Source organism: Hibiscus syriacus, unplaced genomic scaffold (assembly GCF_006381635.1).
Source record: "Hibiscus syriacus cultivar Baekdansim isolate YM2019G1 unplaced genomic scaffold, ASM638163v2 tig00006613_pilon, whole genome shotgun sequence".
NCBI classification, from domain to species: Eukaryota; Viridiplantae; Streptophyta; class Magnoliopsida; order Malvales; family Malvaceae; genus Hibiscus; species Hibiscus syriacus.
The window spans coordinates 9,887-25,789 of NW_024062103.1; the positions used below are offsets into that span (position 1 = coordinate 9,887).

General features: G+C 37.7%; 1 protein-coding gene across 1 annotated transcript; it reads left to right on the top strand.

Annotated features, from left to right (window-relative positions):
- The first annotated feature begins 14,042 nt into the window (after window positions 1–14,042).
- LOC120200862 (protein INAPERTURATE POLLEN1) lies at window positions 14,043–14,854 on the top strand. The gene has a single exon (XM_039201602.1). The coding sequence runs from the start codon at window positions 14,066–14,068 to the stop codon at window positions 14,852–14,854; it is 789 nt and encodes a 262-aa protein (XP_039057533.1). The 5' UTR covers window positions 14,043–14,065.
- The last annotated feature ends 1,049 nt before the right edge of the window (window positions 14,855–15,903 follow it).

Sequence of the window (15,903 nt, forward strand, 5' to 3'; positions counted from 1 at the left end):
ATATATATTTTTAATTTCAACAGCTCCATGGGGATAGACATAATGCACCTCAAATGGTCCTGACCATCGAGATTTGAGCTTCCCAAGAAAAAGTTTGATTCTGGAATTATAGAGCAAGACTTGTTGGCCCACATGAAAATGCCATGGCATCAGTTTCTGGTCATGCCACATCTTGGTTTTCTCCTTATATATTCGAGCATTCTCATATGCTTGTGCTCTAAACTCTTCAATTTCATTAAGTTCCAGTAATCTCTGCTCCCCAGCTAGTTGAGCATCAAAATTCAATTGCTCGATGACCCAATAAGCTTTATGTTCAAGTTCAACCAGGAGATGACAAGCTTTCTCATACACCAGCTTGAATGGTGACATCCCCAAAGGAGTTTTGAATGATGTTCTGTATGCCCAAAGTGCTTCATCCAACTTCGGCGACCAATTCTTACGTTTTGGGTTCACCACTTTCTCTAAAATCTGTTTGATCTCTCGATTAGATATCTTTGTTTGGCCATTTATCTGTGGATGATATGCCGTGGCAATCTTATGTCAAACTCCATATCTTTTCAATGCCTTGGCAATCAACTTGTTATCAAAATGAGTTCCTTCATCACAAATAATAGCACGAGGTACTCCAAACCGAGTGAAAATATACTTATTCAAAAACTTGAGCATGGTTTTAGAGTCATCCTTTGATGGTACTAGTGCTTCCACCCACTTTGATACATAATCCACAGCAAGCAAGATATATAGATTTCCTCCAGAATATGGGAATGGTCCCATGAAATCGATGCCCTAAACATCAAACAGCTCTATTTCCAAAATATTTTGTAGTGGCATTTCATGACGTCTGGATATGTTTCCAGTCTGCTGGCATCGATCACAAGATTTGTAAAATGCTTGAGCTTCTCTGAACAAAATTGGCCAGTAAAAGCCTGATTGTAGGACCTTAGCGGCAGTCCTTGCTCCATCAAAATGGCCTCCACATGGGGCTGAATGATAATGGTATAGAATATCGCGTTGTTCCTCTTCGGGTACACGTCTAATGAGCTGATCGGCATAATGCTTGAATAAATATTACTCATCACAAAAATAGTGCCTTGTATCATGCTTGAACTTCCTTTTAGCCTGACTATCTAAATCAAAAGGTAAGATTCCACTAACAAGAAAATTAACAAGGTCAGTATACCACGGGATTGTCGCGGTATATAAAAGTTTCTCATAAGGAAATTCCTCTTGAATATCTACAGTGTCATGGCATTCAGAATTGTTCTCTAGCCTAGATAAGTGATCAGCAACTTGATTTTCAGTTTATTTTCTATCGACCACCTCTAAGTCGAATTCTTGCAAAAGTAAGATCCACCTAATAAGTCTAGGCTTGGACCCTGGACCCTGGACCCTGGACCCTGGACCCTAGACCCTGGACCCTAAACCCTAGACCCTAGACCCTAGACCCTCGACCCTAGACCCTAGACCCTAGACCCTAGACCCTAAACCCTAGACCCTGGACCCTAGACCCTGGACCCTGGACCCTGGACCCTGGACCCTGGACCCTGGACCCTGGACCCTGGACCCTGGACCCTAGACCCTGGACCCTGGACCCTGGACCCTGGACCCTGGACCCTGGACCCTGGACCCTGGACCCTGGACCCTGGACCCTGGACCCTGGACCCTAAACCCTAAACCCTAAACCCTAAACCCTGGACCCTGGACCCTAGACCCTAAACCCTAAACCCCAGACCCTGGACCCCGGACCCCGGACCATCTATATGCTTCATATATCCAAATAAATTAAGGATGTCACCATGTAAAGCATGCAGGTGAGTCTGGGTCTGCATCACAACTTCCTCAAGAGCAAGAAACCTTGCCTCGGTATTTGATTGTTCAGTACCTGCAAATTGCTCATAAGCAAGGTCTTTAGACTTAGGATTTTTAATTCCCAATAACATAGGTAATCTAGCCCTAGTTATGCCCAAAATTCCAGGTAAAATCTCATCAAAAACATTCTCATTAACCTTTTTCTTACGACATAAAGCAGTAATTAAATTAGGGAACACTAAAGCACTTGTCTCTTTACCCAAACACTCATGAACTTGATGAACAATGATTTGACCAACATCAATAGGACGGGATACCATGATCGAGTGTAAAAGTATTAAACGAGAAAGTGATACCATCGTATTGTGAAATGTAGGCATGAGCTTGTGTTTGAGGAAATGGTTCCATAACTTGGTACGCAGTTGAAGATGCTCACGATTGACCGAATATCGACTGGTTTAGTGAGCATTCCACTCGGTGTTTGTGAAGCACAAGCCCTCTAAGATCCCATCATAGGTGGTGCTATCGGCATCATTTTTGAACGTGGCATGTCGGTCCTCCACATCCTGCAAATGAAAATACATATTAATCGCAGAGGGTATAAATCGAATATGTTTACCTCGCACGAAAATGGAGTGTTGGTTCAGCTTGGAGATATTTTGCATAAAGCTCCTTAACCAACGAGGCATTAACCGAACCCGGATGCCTTGCAAACTTCTTACATTTGAGTGGAGTAACAATGTCCATCACGTCCGGTCCAAAGCCACCGTCTGTCACCTCGGTAAAAATAAAACCCAACTCAAAGAAGAGTTTTTCAGTTTTTGAAATTTTGAAATCATGCCTTGGCTTCACCATTCTCGAACTGTTGCAAAGTGGAAGCCTCGATTGCGGCCAGTCTTGTACGCACCATTTTTAGTAGTTGTGAAGTAAGAAAAATGAAAAAGGAAGAAGCTTTGATGGTGTTAAAAACTTGAAGGATTTTCGGCTATGGAGAAAATGAAGGAAGAAGATAAAGAAATGAGAGAGAAAAAGTAAAAGTTAAGAATGAAAGAGAAAAATTAAGAATGAAATAGAAAAATTTAAGAATGAAATAGAAAAATAAAAAGAAAAAAATGAGAGGGAAATGAGTGATAGGACGGTTAAAAGAAATGAGTGGATGGGGGGTTAATGCGTGTATGAGGAAGGAAAAATATCCTACTAAAAGTAATGATGATGATGGGACAAAAACTGTGGAGTGATAAAAGTAAAAATCAGAAATAAAATAAATTAAAAAGGAATAAATCAAAAGAATATCTTCCCCCATTTAATGTGTTGTCTTTTTTCTCCCTTTGGTAACCGCTCCCTGCACGGTTTATAGCACTGTGGTCCCTATAAATCAAATCAAATCAAAAATTATTTACAAAATAAAATAAGAATAAAAAATTAAAATAAAAGAAAATATGAAATTTTAAATTTTTATTTATGCACAGTCACAAATTCACTGTCGTGGCATCGAAATTTGCTTCTCCTCTGGGCACTCCTCAGCGTCGTGTAGATGCAAAACTGCCTTGTTGTGCGGTGGTGGAACACCATTATATGCTTTTAGACGCTGGCCATTTACTTTGAAGATCGTCCCATATATATTTTAATTTCAACAGCTCCATGGGGATAACATAATGCACCTCAAATGGTCCTGACCATCGAGATTTGAGCTTCCCAAGAAAAAGTTTGATTCTGGAATTATAGAGCAAGACTTGTTGGCCCACATGAAAATGCCATGGCATCAGTTTCTGGTCATGCCACATCTTGGTTTTCTCCTTATATATTCGAGCATTCTCATATGCTTGTGCTCTAAACTCTTCAATTTCATTAAGTTCCAGTAATCTCTGCTCCCCAGCTAGTTGAGCATCAAAATTCAATTGCTCGATGACCCAATAAGCTTTATGTTCAAGTTCAACCAGGAGATGACAAGCTTTCTCATACACCAGCTTGAATGGTGACATCCCCAAAGGAGTTTTGAATGATGTTCTGTATGCCCAAAGTGCTTCATCCAACTTCGGCGACCAATTCTTACGTTTTGGGTTCACCACTTTCTCTAAAATCTGTTTGATCTCTCGATTAGATATCTTTGTTTGGCCATTTATCTGTGGATGATATGCCGTGGCAATCTTATGTCAAACTCCATATCTTTTCAATGCCTTGGCAATCAACTTGTTATCAAAATGAGTTCCTTCATCACTAATAATAGCACGAGGTACTCCAAACCGAGTGAAAATATACTTATTCAAAAACTTGAGCATGGTTTTAGAGTCATCCTTTGATGGTATTAGTGCTTCCACCCACTTTGATACATAATCCACAGCAAGCAAGATATATAGATTTCCTCCAGAATATGGGAATGGTCCCATGAAATCGATGCCCTAAATCAAACAGCTCTATTTCCAAAATATTTTGTAGTGGCATTTCATGACGTCTGGATATGTTTCCAGTCTGCTGGCATCGATCACAAGATTTGTAAAATGCTTGAGCTTCTATGAACAAAATTGGCCAGTAAAAGCCTGATTGTAGGACCTTAGCGGCAGTCCTTGCTCCATCAAAATGGCCTCCACATGGGGCTGAATGATAATGGTATAGAATATCGCGTTGTTCCTCTTCGGGTACACGTCTAATGAGCTGATCGGCATAATGCTTGAATAAATATTACTCATCACAAAAATAGTGCCTTGTATCATGCTTGAACTTCCTTTTAGCCTGACTATCTAAATCAAAAGGCAAGATTCCACTAACAAGAAAATTAACAAGGTCAGTATACCACGGGATTGTCGCGGTATATAAAAGTTTCTCATAAGGAAATTCCTCTTGAATATCTACAGTGTCATGGCATTCAGAATTGTTCTCTAGCCTAGATAAGTGATCAGCAACTTGATTTTCAGTTTATTTTCTATCGACCACCTCTAAGTCGAATTCTTGCAAAAGTAAGATCCACCTAATAAGTCTAGGCTTGGCATCCTTTTTGTGTATTAAGTATTTTATAGTCGAATCATCAGTGTGAACAATAACTTTAGTGCCTATTAGGTATGGTTTAAATTTAGCGAAAGCAAATACCACGTCAATTAATTCTTTCTCAGTGGTGGTGTAATTCAATTGTGCTTCATTCAAAGTGCGGTTATAATGGTAAATAACATGAAAAAGTTTACCTCAGCGTTGCCCCAAAACAGCTCCTATGGCATAATCGCTTGCATCACACATCAGCTCAAATGGTGATGTCCAATCAGGAGGAACTACAATGGGTGCTGAGATCAATTGTTATTTCAGCTCAGTGAATGCGCAGAGGCATAACTCGTCAAATACAAAGGTTGGTTTTGTTGAAGCAATATGCACAAGGGCTTAGAAATCTTGGAGAAGTCTTTGATAAATCTTCTATAGAATCCAGCATGTCTAAGAAAACTTCTTATTCCTTTGACCGAAGTTGGTGGTGGTAACTTTTCAATTACTTTAATCTTCACCTTGTTTACCTCGATACCCTTGTGTTAAATTTTATGGCCTAACACAATGCCTTCAGTCACCAAGAAGTGACATTTTTCCCAATTCAATACCAAGTCAGTCTCCTTGCATCTTTTGAGAACTTTTGCTAAATTGCCTAGGCATCGTTCAAAATCATCTCCAGATATTGAAAAGTCATCCATGAAGATCTCCAGAAAATCCTCAACCATGTCTGAAAATATAGCTTGCATACATCACTGAAATGTTGTCAGGCATTACAGAGTCTAAAAGGCATCCTCCTAAAGGAAAAAGTGTCATAGGGGCAAGTAAATGTAGTTTTTTCTTGGTATTCTGGTGCGATAGCAATTTGATTGTACCCTGAGTACCCATCCAAAAAGCAATAGAATGCTTTGTCGGCCAATCGATCCAACATTTGGTCGATGAAAGGTAGAGGAAAATGATCATTCTTTGTAGCTTTGTTGAGTTTTTTATAGTCCATGCATATCCTCCATCCGGTAATGGTGCTAGTGGGTAATTATCTTCATTAGTAACCACCGTCGTGCCTCCTTTCTTTAGAACACATTGGACAGGGCTCACCCATGAGCTATTGGAGATAGGGTAGATCACACCATTTTATAATTTCTTTCATCACCACTTTCTTTATAACAGGGTCGAGTCTTCTTTGTGGTTCTATTGAATTACCATGGAAATCTTCGAACATAATCTTATGCATGCATATCGTAGGACTAATGCCGTTCAAATCGGTTATAGTCCAACCAATTGCTTTCTTATGCTGCATCAAAACACTTAATAAAGTTTACTCTTGGTTAGCAGTAAGGTTAGCGAAAATAATCACCCGTAAAGTTTCATTGCTACCTAAGTAAACATATTTAAGATGCCCTGGCAAAGTCTTAAGCTCTAAAATAGGTTCATGCAATAATGAAGGCTTAGGAAGATTAAATTCATCAAAATTCATACATGATCTAACTTGTTGTAAGCTAGATTGCTCCTCCAAAATTGGGAAGTTGTCGCACTCCACTAAGCTTTCATTATCCCCCCAATAGTCATTTTCTGCTAGCTAAATGAATTGTTCTGGCAAAGATATTCAGTCTTTTCTTCAATCACTGAGTTCAATTCAGAAATGCCTTGGCATTCTTCAGTGTCATCAACATACTTGAGAGTTCGAAACACATTGATCAACCACTCTCATGGTGAGTTCACATTTTTCACAGTCTATCAAGATACGTCCAGTGGCTAGGAAAGGTCTTCCCAGAATAATGGGTGCCTTGGCATCAACTTCGCAATCTAGAATTAAGAAGTCATCTGGAAACACAAACTTATTCACCCTTACTATGACATCCTCGACTCTCCCTTCAGGTTTCACATGGGATCAATCGGCAAGTTATAAAATAACCGAGGTAGGTCTTGCATCTCTTATGCCAAGCTTCAAGAATATCGATTTCGGCATTAAGTTGACACTTGAACCAAGATCACATAGCGCCTTTCCAACGAAATTAGCTCCAATAGAACAAGGAATTATGAAGCTACCCGGATCATTTTGCTTTGGCGGCAACTTACTCAATGAAGAATAAATTTCTGTTGTCGTGGCAACAGTCTCTACTTTCCTCTTCTTGGTACAGATCTCCTTCAGAAATTTGGCATACATCGGCATCTGTTCAATAACTTCTAAGAGAGGTACATTGATATGGAGCTGATCAAGAATGTCCACGAACTTCTTGAATTGAACTTCATCAATATGCTTCTTCAATCTTTGCGGGAAGGGTGATGGAGGTCTAGCTTCCTTAACTACAGTAGTAGGAATTGTTTTTACCTTAGTAGAATCAGTAGTAGAACCCTTCTCCTTGTCCTTCTCAATAATGATATCATCATGTAATTCAACTTCATCATTGTCAGTAGTGGGAATAGAGTCATCATGTTGTGCCCCACTAGCCTTGACTTGTTGATTGATTTGTGTTCCACTCCTAAGAGTTGACATATTGCTATGCTTTTTTCCATGCCCTTTAGTGACTTCAGTATCACTTGGAAAACGTCCTTGCTGACGCTCTTGCAATACCATAGCAATCTGACCAACTTGACCTTCCAAAGCTCTTAGAGACAAGCTATGGCTTTGAAGTAAGGTGACTTGACTATGAAGTAAAGCTCATTGATTTTTAATTGAAGTAGAGTGGTCTTGCAGTATTTTCTTCGTAGTAGATATGAACTCTTGAATTGTAGCTTCCAATGAACTCATGCTCGCTGAAGATGAAGCTCCTTTGTTTGCATTATGCCATGGCATAACATTTTGGTAACCTTGAGGCTCATTGTGATTCTGCTGCTGAATAGACTGATTAGCATTGTGGGCTCCTTGATTTCCTATGAGAAATTGGGGTACTGACGCCATCCAACATTATAAGTGTTAGAGTAAGGATTGTTGCTGCCTCGATTAAAATTACCTACAAAGTTGATGGACTCATGATTGGTCGGGCATTCACTCTAGTGATGATTGTCTTGGCATGACAGACATTCCAAACTAGTTGCTTTCACTTCCTTCACCTTAGTGGAACGTTGTAAATTTTTTAGCATATTGGTGATAGTTGAGAGTTAGGCGGACACCGAATTCTTGGTATCTAACTCAATTGCTCCAGGTGCTCTCCTCCCACTCCCAAGCCTTGAGGAAGGAAACTAATAATCATTGTTAGCAATTTTGTCCAAGATATCAAATGCCTCAGTAAGTGATTTATCCAGCAATGTCTCATTTGCCGAGGCATCCAGTAACATCCTTGTGGGTGCATTGACTCCATTATAGAACATAACTACTTGAGTCTAATTGTGAAAACCATGATTTGAACACTTTCGAAGCAAACTTTTGTAACGGTCCCAACACTTATACATAGATTCGTCGTCACCCTGGCGAAAAGATTCTATATCATTCCTTAGTTGTGTATTCATGTTCGGTGGGTTGTACCTAAATAAAAAAACTCTTGCAAAGATCGGTCCACGATTTCATCAAACCGAACGGTACACCACTTAACCAAGCCCTTGCTCGGTCACGCAATGAATACGGAAACAACTTTAATTTCAGAAAATCCTCATGCACTCCTTCTTGGCGAAAAGAATCACAAACTTCCAGAAAATTTCGAATATGCTGCATGGCATCTTTATTTGGCATACCCCCAAACTGACCAATGGAATTTAACATGTTGAACATGACTGGTTTCAGCTCAAAATGTGTAGCTTGAATTTTGGGTGCCACAATCCCAGGATTCAATTCATCCAGCATCAGATTTAAATGATCACGAATAACGCGCGGCCTACCAGATGCCGTGACATTCGAAATTTTGTCATCTTGACCAATTCCTTGGTTTCTAATCTAATACATATTTCCTCGAGCCGTTGATTACGTCTCCTTTGTCTAAAGAGTCTTTCAATCTCAGGTTTTATCAGTTCCAAAGGCTCTTCAGAATGTCTTCTTGGCATGCACTAAATAAACCTGAAAAAATAATAAAATAAAAATATAAAGTAAACTATACACAAATAAAAATGCAAAAATAAAATGCTCTGGCAAAACTATATAACTTCAGGCTGTCAATCCCCGGTAACGACGCCAAAAACTTGTTGTTTGTTGTGAGTACTATAAAATTTTACGCAATTAATGTGCAAGTATACACAATCGTAAAAGTAATAAAGTGATGAGTGAATATCGTCTCCACATAGCACTACTCTATCTATGTATAATTAGTATTGATATATATACAATATCACAGTAATGGATGTGTGTATGCTGGTGGATATAGATTGATGGTCTGATGGTGTAGCAAATGGAAATGCAGTGGCAAGAGCAGATGTTTAGTGTTGAAAATGATGAAATATCAAGGCAATGGAAAAGGGTAAAACAGTAAATAAACAACAAATAAAATGATAAGTAGATAATCCCCACACGACAAGCTTCCACTAGAATGAATGGTAGAGATTGATTTAAGGAATGCTAAACTTATCTCTCTGGTAGATTTAAGCTATCTAAACTCTACTTGCTCAACAGTGTTTTTCGAAAGTGTTCCTACTATCTCTAGTCAAAGGAACCTAACAGAATAGGATGTCATGACATCTTCTCTCACTTAACGATGATGACAGCCCACACTATTGATAAAAATACCTTTTTAGTCATTGAAATCCTATCCTAGTCTCTCTCGAGTACTAAGGGATTAGGATATAGTATTCCTAGACCGGTTCAAAGCCCATTGAAAACACTATAGCCCATTGCTTATGAGGATTTTATCTTGTGTTTCTCTCGAATACAACAAGTATTTTTAGCTTAGGTTTCTCTCGAACACCTAACCTTCATTTAAGAAACGGACACTCTCATGCCTCTTACAAGCCTATATGGTGAAGTATTATAAGCAAAGCAAGCAAATAACCAAGATAAACAAAAATCTATCATTAAATAAAGTTTAAACAACCATTAGAACAACAACTACCAAATAAATTAGTTCATGGTGGAGTTCGAAATATCCATAGAACAAGCCATAAAATATTCGTTCCAACAACCCAAAAATAATATAAAAATAACAGCAAAAGGGAAGTGAGAAGAAGCTTTCGACGCACGCCACCGGAGGTCTCCTCGACCACCACAAACCACCTTAGCTCGCTAGCTCCTCTCGGACTTATCTCGCCACTCCTTGGAGCTTTATCAATAGAGGAAAACCCAAGGAAGAATAAGGGAAAAGGAAAATAAAAATGAGATTTTTTTCTGTTCTGCCCTATGCGTGTATTGTATCTCCTCTCTCTCTCTAATGAGGTGTCATATATAATAAAAATATCTAGGGGTAATGATGAGATTGTTGGGTGATGTTGGGTGCAAAATACCCCTCATACCCCTAGAATCACACCATATGCGTGAACCTTATCCTCCAGGTGGCAATGGTCCTCTGGCAGGCGGTTACAACAATTATTTCACGTGCATAGCCAACTGTCCTCGTACAACTGTATCTTTTTGTCATTTTCTGTGCCAGAAATGCCAAGGCATTTCAATCTGCTTCAGCCACGTGTGATGCCGCGGCATTACTTTCCAAAGACTCCTTTTGCTTGCTATTCCCTGCACACCACAATGAACTGTACATTTCTCTCATACAACACCTTTAAGAGATAAAATAGCACTACCACTACAAATGCAACTATATGATCCTAAAATGACTAAAATGATCTTTTAAACAAACAATAACTTAAGTGAAAAAGACTTTAAAAGTAGCCTTTCTAGGAAGTTAACAATAGTCGATTTAAACTTAATCATAAATTTTATAAGTATATGTATATATTAGGATAGAAAGAGAAATAAATTGAATGACAACAATTAGTAAGATCTTATTGGAAAATAAAATAACATTCAAAATTAAATGAAGATTTTATGAAGATCTTATTGGAAAATAAAATAACAATTAGGATATTTGGGTATGTTTTGGTTAATTTTCGAAATAAAAATGGTAAATTATGGGTAAAGGTAACAGTACCGATATTTCAAGGCAAAACTAGTTGAACTTGAGGATCAGTATCGATACTGATTAAAGAAGGTATCGATACTGAGATGGGGGTATCGATACCAAGAGTAAAGTATCGATACCATTATCGAGTATGAAATTCCATAATACCAAAATGGTATCGGTACCGAAGTGGGTATCGATACCATAAAATGGAAGTATCAGTACTGTAGGAATGGTACCGATACTAGTGCGCTTGAAATGGTGAATTAGGTATTTCTTTCAGCTTAATTTATTAATGATTGGATATAAGCAATATGAACTTCAATATTCATTTCAATTGTATTATTGTGTAGACATTGAACGAAGATAAATTCTGAACGATTCAACGTTATAGGTTATCGATCAAAAGTGATAAGGATTTCATTTAGGACTTCAGTGAGGCAAAGGTAAGTGCAACTTATTTGTTTTATATTAGATTCGAGGGTGACTTGCGATAAGTCAACCTCAGAGTTTTCTATCGAAAACCTTTCAATTTATTTTATGTTATATTTTTACAATGTTTTATTCAAGTTATATTACTTAAGCTATGTTTTGATGTTTATGTGTACATGATTATTAAAATGTGATATGTGGATATGTGTATACGAAAATGCTAAATGTGAAAGCGCCTATGTGAATAAGATACACTCTGAATAATGAAATGATAAATAATTATGTGGTTAAAAGCCCAAGGTATATGTATGAGGATTAGAGGTATAGTTGCATGCCAAGAGTCAAGGGTTCTATGTGGTCCTTCGGGACAAGTATGTGGTAATTTGGTGCAAATTATGTGAGCAGTGGTGACAACATTAGTACACAACCTCAATGTACTCAAATAAATAGAGTTCTCAGTAGTATACATTGGACATTTGAAAACAAAGTTATATAAATCGAACAATGTATAAAAGTATACATTCTTGTTATGAAAAGTAATTTGAATCCCTTATGAAATGTTTCTATGAAATGAAACAAATATTTCGTTTACAAAGTTCTATTTGGCTCGTACTTGCCTCACTAAGTCAACGACTTAGCCTGTGATTGTTTCACACGTAGGTTTGAAGAAAACATAAGGTTGAAGCTAGACGAGGATAGAATACACCCGCAAAGATCAAATCAGAATAATTTAAAATGTAGGTTTCTTATTATTTTGTAAACGGTTGGCATGTACTATAAGTTTTAAATTGAAAAGCTCTGATCTCTTTTGTAATCTTATACTTTTTGTATTTATGTAAATTACTAAGTCATATATTTAAATGTGAATGTGAGTTTTTATTAATTATTTTAAATTCAAGGGTTCTACCATTTTTAATACAAATAAAAGTTTAAATTTTCCCTTATTTTTAAGATTCGAGAATTTAACATGTTAATGTGACACCTCGGGCTCGTATCCGGGTCGGGTACGGGTTAGGGGTGTTACAGTCAGTAATTTTAAAGAGAGTGGGTAACTTGAGACATAAAAAGAAAAGAATTAAGTGCAACTCTGGAATCCGGAAATTGTGGAGGTTTGGGATTTGGAAAACTAATGAAGCACACTAAATCACTAATAATGGTGCCTCACATGGAGGGTTTTGTGTTTTCACATGGTCAATAATGTTAACTTAATCGGCAAACAACATTTCTTAAATGAAGATTTTAATTATTCTGCAGATACACGCCTATATGCATCAATATGCGCATGCATGCATGGTCTGCTATCTATAATCTTTGACAGGCACAGATGAGCACAAAGTGTTCTGCAAAATAAAACCCTGAGAAGAAAATACTAAAAACACATTCGAATTCCAAGTATCTATAACTTCACCTTAGAATTGTTTTATTCGCTTTGAAGGGATTTTCATGCTTGACTTCAACCCAAGTAAAAGGATTCGATGTTATCCAAGTGAATTGTACTAATTTTCTTGCCGGTAAGTCCTATTATCCATTATTACTAGATTAGTGCTAAAGCTTGCTTCCTTCCTCCTGGTATTTAAACCCAGCTGGTAAAATTTCCAAGTTTCCAAGTCCAGTTATATAGTTGAAATTTGGGACATATGGGAGGCCAATAGCCTGCATTTTCCTATATATATACACATACTTCCCTATCTCTCATATATTACCATACTGATCAAGATTTTCATAAGGATCCATGGAGTCTGCTAGTGCTAATCTCAAAGGATGGAATTTTTGGGTGCCTGCATCTTAGTTTATCTTAATTCATAAGGTTATGTTGCGTTTATCGTGATTATGTCAATAGCGAGTGTCAGCAATCATTGTAAGTATCGTTGTTATGAAATAATGATTTTGGACAACACATTTACCGTTATTACCGTTATTCTCTTACCATTTAGCCAAATGTTATCTTTTTTGTTTTATTATCTTCAATTATTAATTAAGCGCAACCTTTTAAATAAACACTCGGTACATTTTGGGGAGAACATTTTCATTGCTATATGATAGGCTTTTAAAATCATTTTAGCTCACCATCAACTACATGCATTACCATTTGGAGAATTTCCATAGCTAGCATATGCCATTTTGTTGTTTTCCCATTTTTAGTAACTCAGTGGGTTCAATGTCATGGAATGAAGTTTAAAATAGGGTTCATATTAGCTTGAGGTGCAAAAGGACTATTCTTCTTCACACGTACGATAATATTTACAGCATGATAATAGTTTTCAATATAAACGAGGAGAAGCCTGAAAACGTTGATTTACTAGTATAGTTGAAAAATAAATGGCCTTCACCTTTGAACATAAATGTACTACTACTAGTACAGCTAAAAAGTTCGACCTCATCTCAAAACTTACTTGACTTTATTAGCTTATGAAACCCTAACCCTAAAAATCACTCAAATTGATTTAAATTCAAAAGTGAATAGAATTTGAATTTAATCTGAATTATTAATAGTTCGATTCTAAAATGATCTAATTAAATAATTAAAAAAGTCTAAATCCAAAGTGATTGTAACATAAAGTGTTTAATGGTATAACTAGCAAATATATTTTTAAAGGTGCACTAATCCAATTCAAGTGGCCCAATAAAAAGGGTAAAACGTTGGTTCTCAATTCAAGCCAATTTTCAATTTATGAGTGGGCTCTGTTCCATTAAAGCCCAATATTAAAATTCGTAAGGAGACAAATGAGGGCCTACACTTGATAGATAGGTTGATACATGTCTGCAAGAAAGATTCTGAAGAGACAAAAAGCAAAACCTACCCTTTTCCCTCCAAAAACCACCGCCTTTTACGTTCCTCTCTCACTACCAACAGAAGCCAAGAAAAAGAAGCAGTCTCTGGTGCAACAATGGCTGGGCCGTTTTCTTTCTTGACTCGCAAGAAACCCACCGCAATCCCTTTCAAAGACTACTACGACAACTGGTTCAACACTCTAACCGACACCCTCCTCCCTCTCCTCCATCAATCCCTCTCATCTCCCTCCCCTTCCCTCATCCCCTTCCGCCGTGACCTCCTCCTCCAACACTTCCTCTTCTACTACGACTTACTCGACCTTGCTGCCTCCGACGATGTTTCGCAGATTCTTTTCCCCTCTTGGCGTAACTCCCTCGAAACCCCATTCCTTTTCCTCGGCGATCTCCACCCTTACCTCTTCACCAACCTCCTCCGCTCATTCATCGACGCAGCCAACAACGAGGCTTCAATCCTCGAAAACCCTGACTCCATCGATAAACCATGGCAAGTTTTGACTGCTTGGATGAATCCACCCAAGAAGCTGATCCTACGTATGGAGCAGATCGAATGCGGGTTAAGGCTGATGGTTCCCCCACTTGTTTCTCGAGTGAGGAACGTGCAGGCAAATTTTGTGGGGAAAGTTGCAGAGAAATGGGCGAAGAAGAAGGGGATAAAAGAGGCTGTGAAAGCAGAAATGGAGGAAATGTTGGATGTGTTTCTGGGGGCAAACAGGTTGAGGAGGAGTGTGATCATCGAGATTGTGAATGCAACGGATGTGTATCAAGGTGCTTTGTTTCTTCAAGGCTTAGCCCAATTTCTTGTTGGGTTTAAAGACCAGGCGTCACTTGCTGAGTTTCAACGATGCAAGATCCCCATCAATGGAGGAACTCACTCGGATTTTTGAGGTTTACGGTTTACCACTAACCATTTCCATGTTCTTTTGCTTCAAATGTATAAAATTCGATCGTGGTTGTAAATTTGTACTACTTGTCTCGGATTTAAATTGTAGTTACAGACACATTTTTAATCTCATTGTGTTTATTGTAATTGTGATAATAATATGTGTTATTACGGTCATTCTAAATATCGAGGTTATGAAATAACGATATTGAACTATATTTTTACCATGATATAACGTCTGCTATTCCAATATGGAACTGCTATTTCACACAGCCTTTCCAAGCTTCTTTGCTTTAACTGTTGTTGCTTGAATGAATTTGTACCTAGTTTCAAATGTGTAAAAGTTAGATCGTAGTTGTAAATTTGTACTAGGTGTTTGAGATTTAAATTACGGTTGCATTGTGTTTTTTGCGATTGCAGTAATAACTGGTTTTATTACGGTTACTTCTACGTATCACAGTTATAAAATAATGATTTCGAATGACATTTTTATTACTATTCCAATAACAGACAGCTATTTACAATCCCGGTATTTCACACACATTTTCAAGCTTCTTTGCTCAAGTGTTGTTGCTTGAATGAATTTTTACCAAGATTTCAAATGTGTAAAATTGTATCTTGGTTGTAAATTTGTACCAGTTGTTTTTATAGGGGATACATGAACTTTATATGGCTTCCATTGAACATTTTTGCTTAATCCTTTCTGTATTAACAATTTAATTACTTCTTCTGTTAAAAACATTTGAACTCAATTTAACTTTCATTCTATAATTTGATTTCTTTATCAAATCCTGTATATTAGTATCACAAAATGACATCAATGTGTGATTTCGTCTAAGGTGATGTTTGTTTTTACTGTGTAAGGTCTGCAAAGCTCTTATGTCTGCGGCGCGCAGACCACGCGCAGACATTGAGCTTCGCAGACCGTTTGTTTTTTAGAAGACAAAAGCTCTTCTAACGTCTACGCGTGGTCTGCGCGGCGCAGACGTGGTCTTATGTCTGCAGACATCTTCTAACCTCTTCAAAGAGGTTTTATATTTATTTTTATATTAT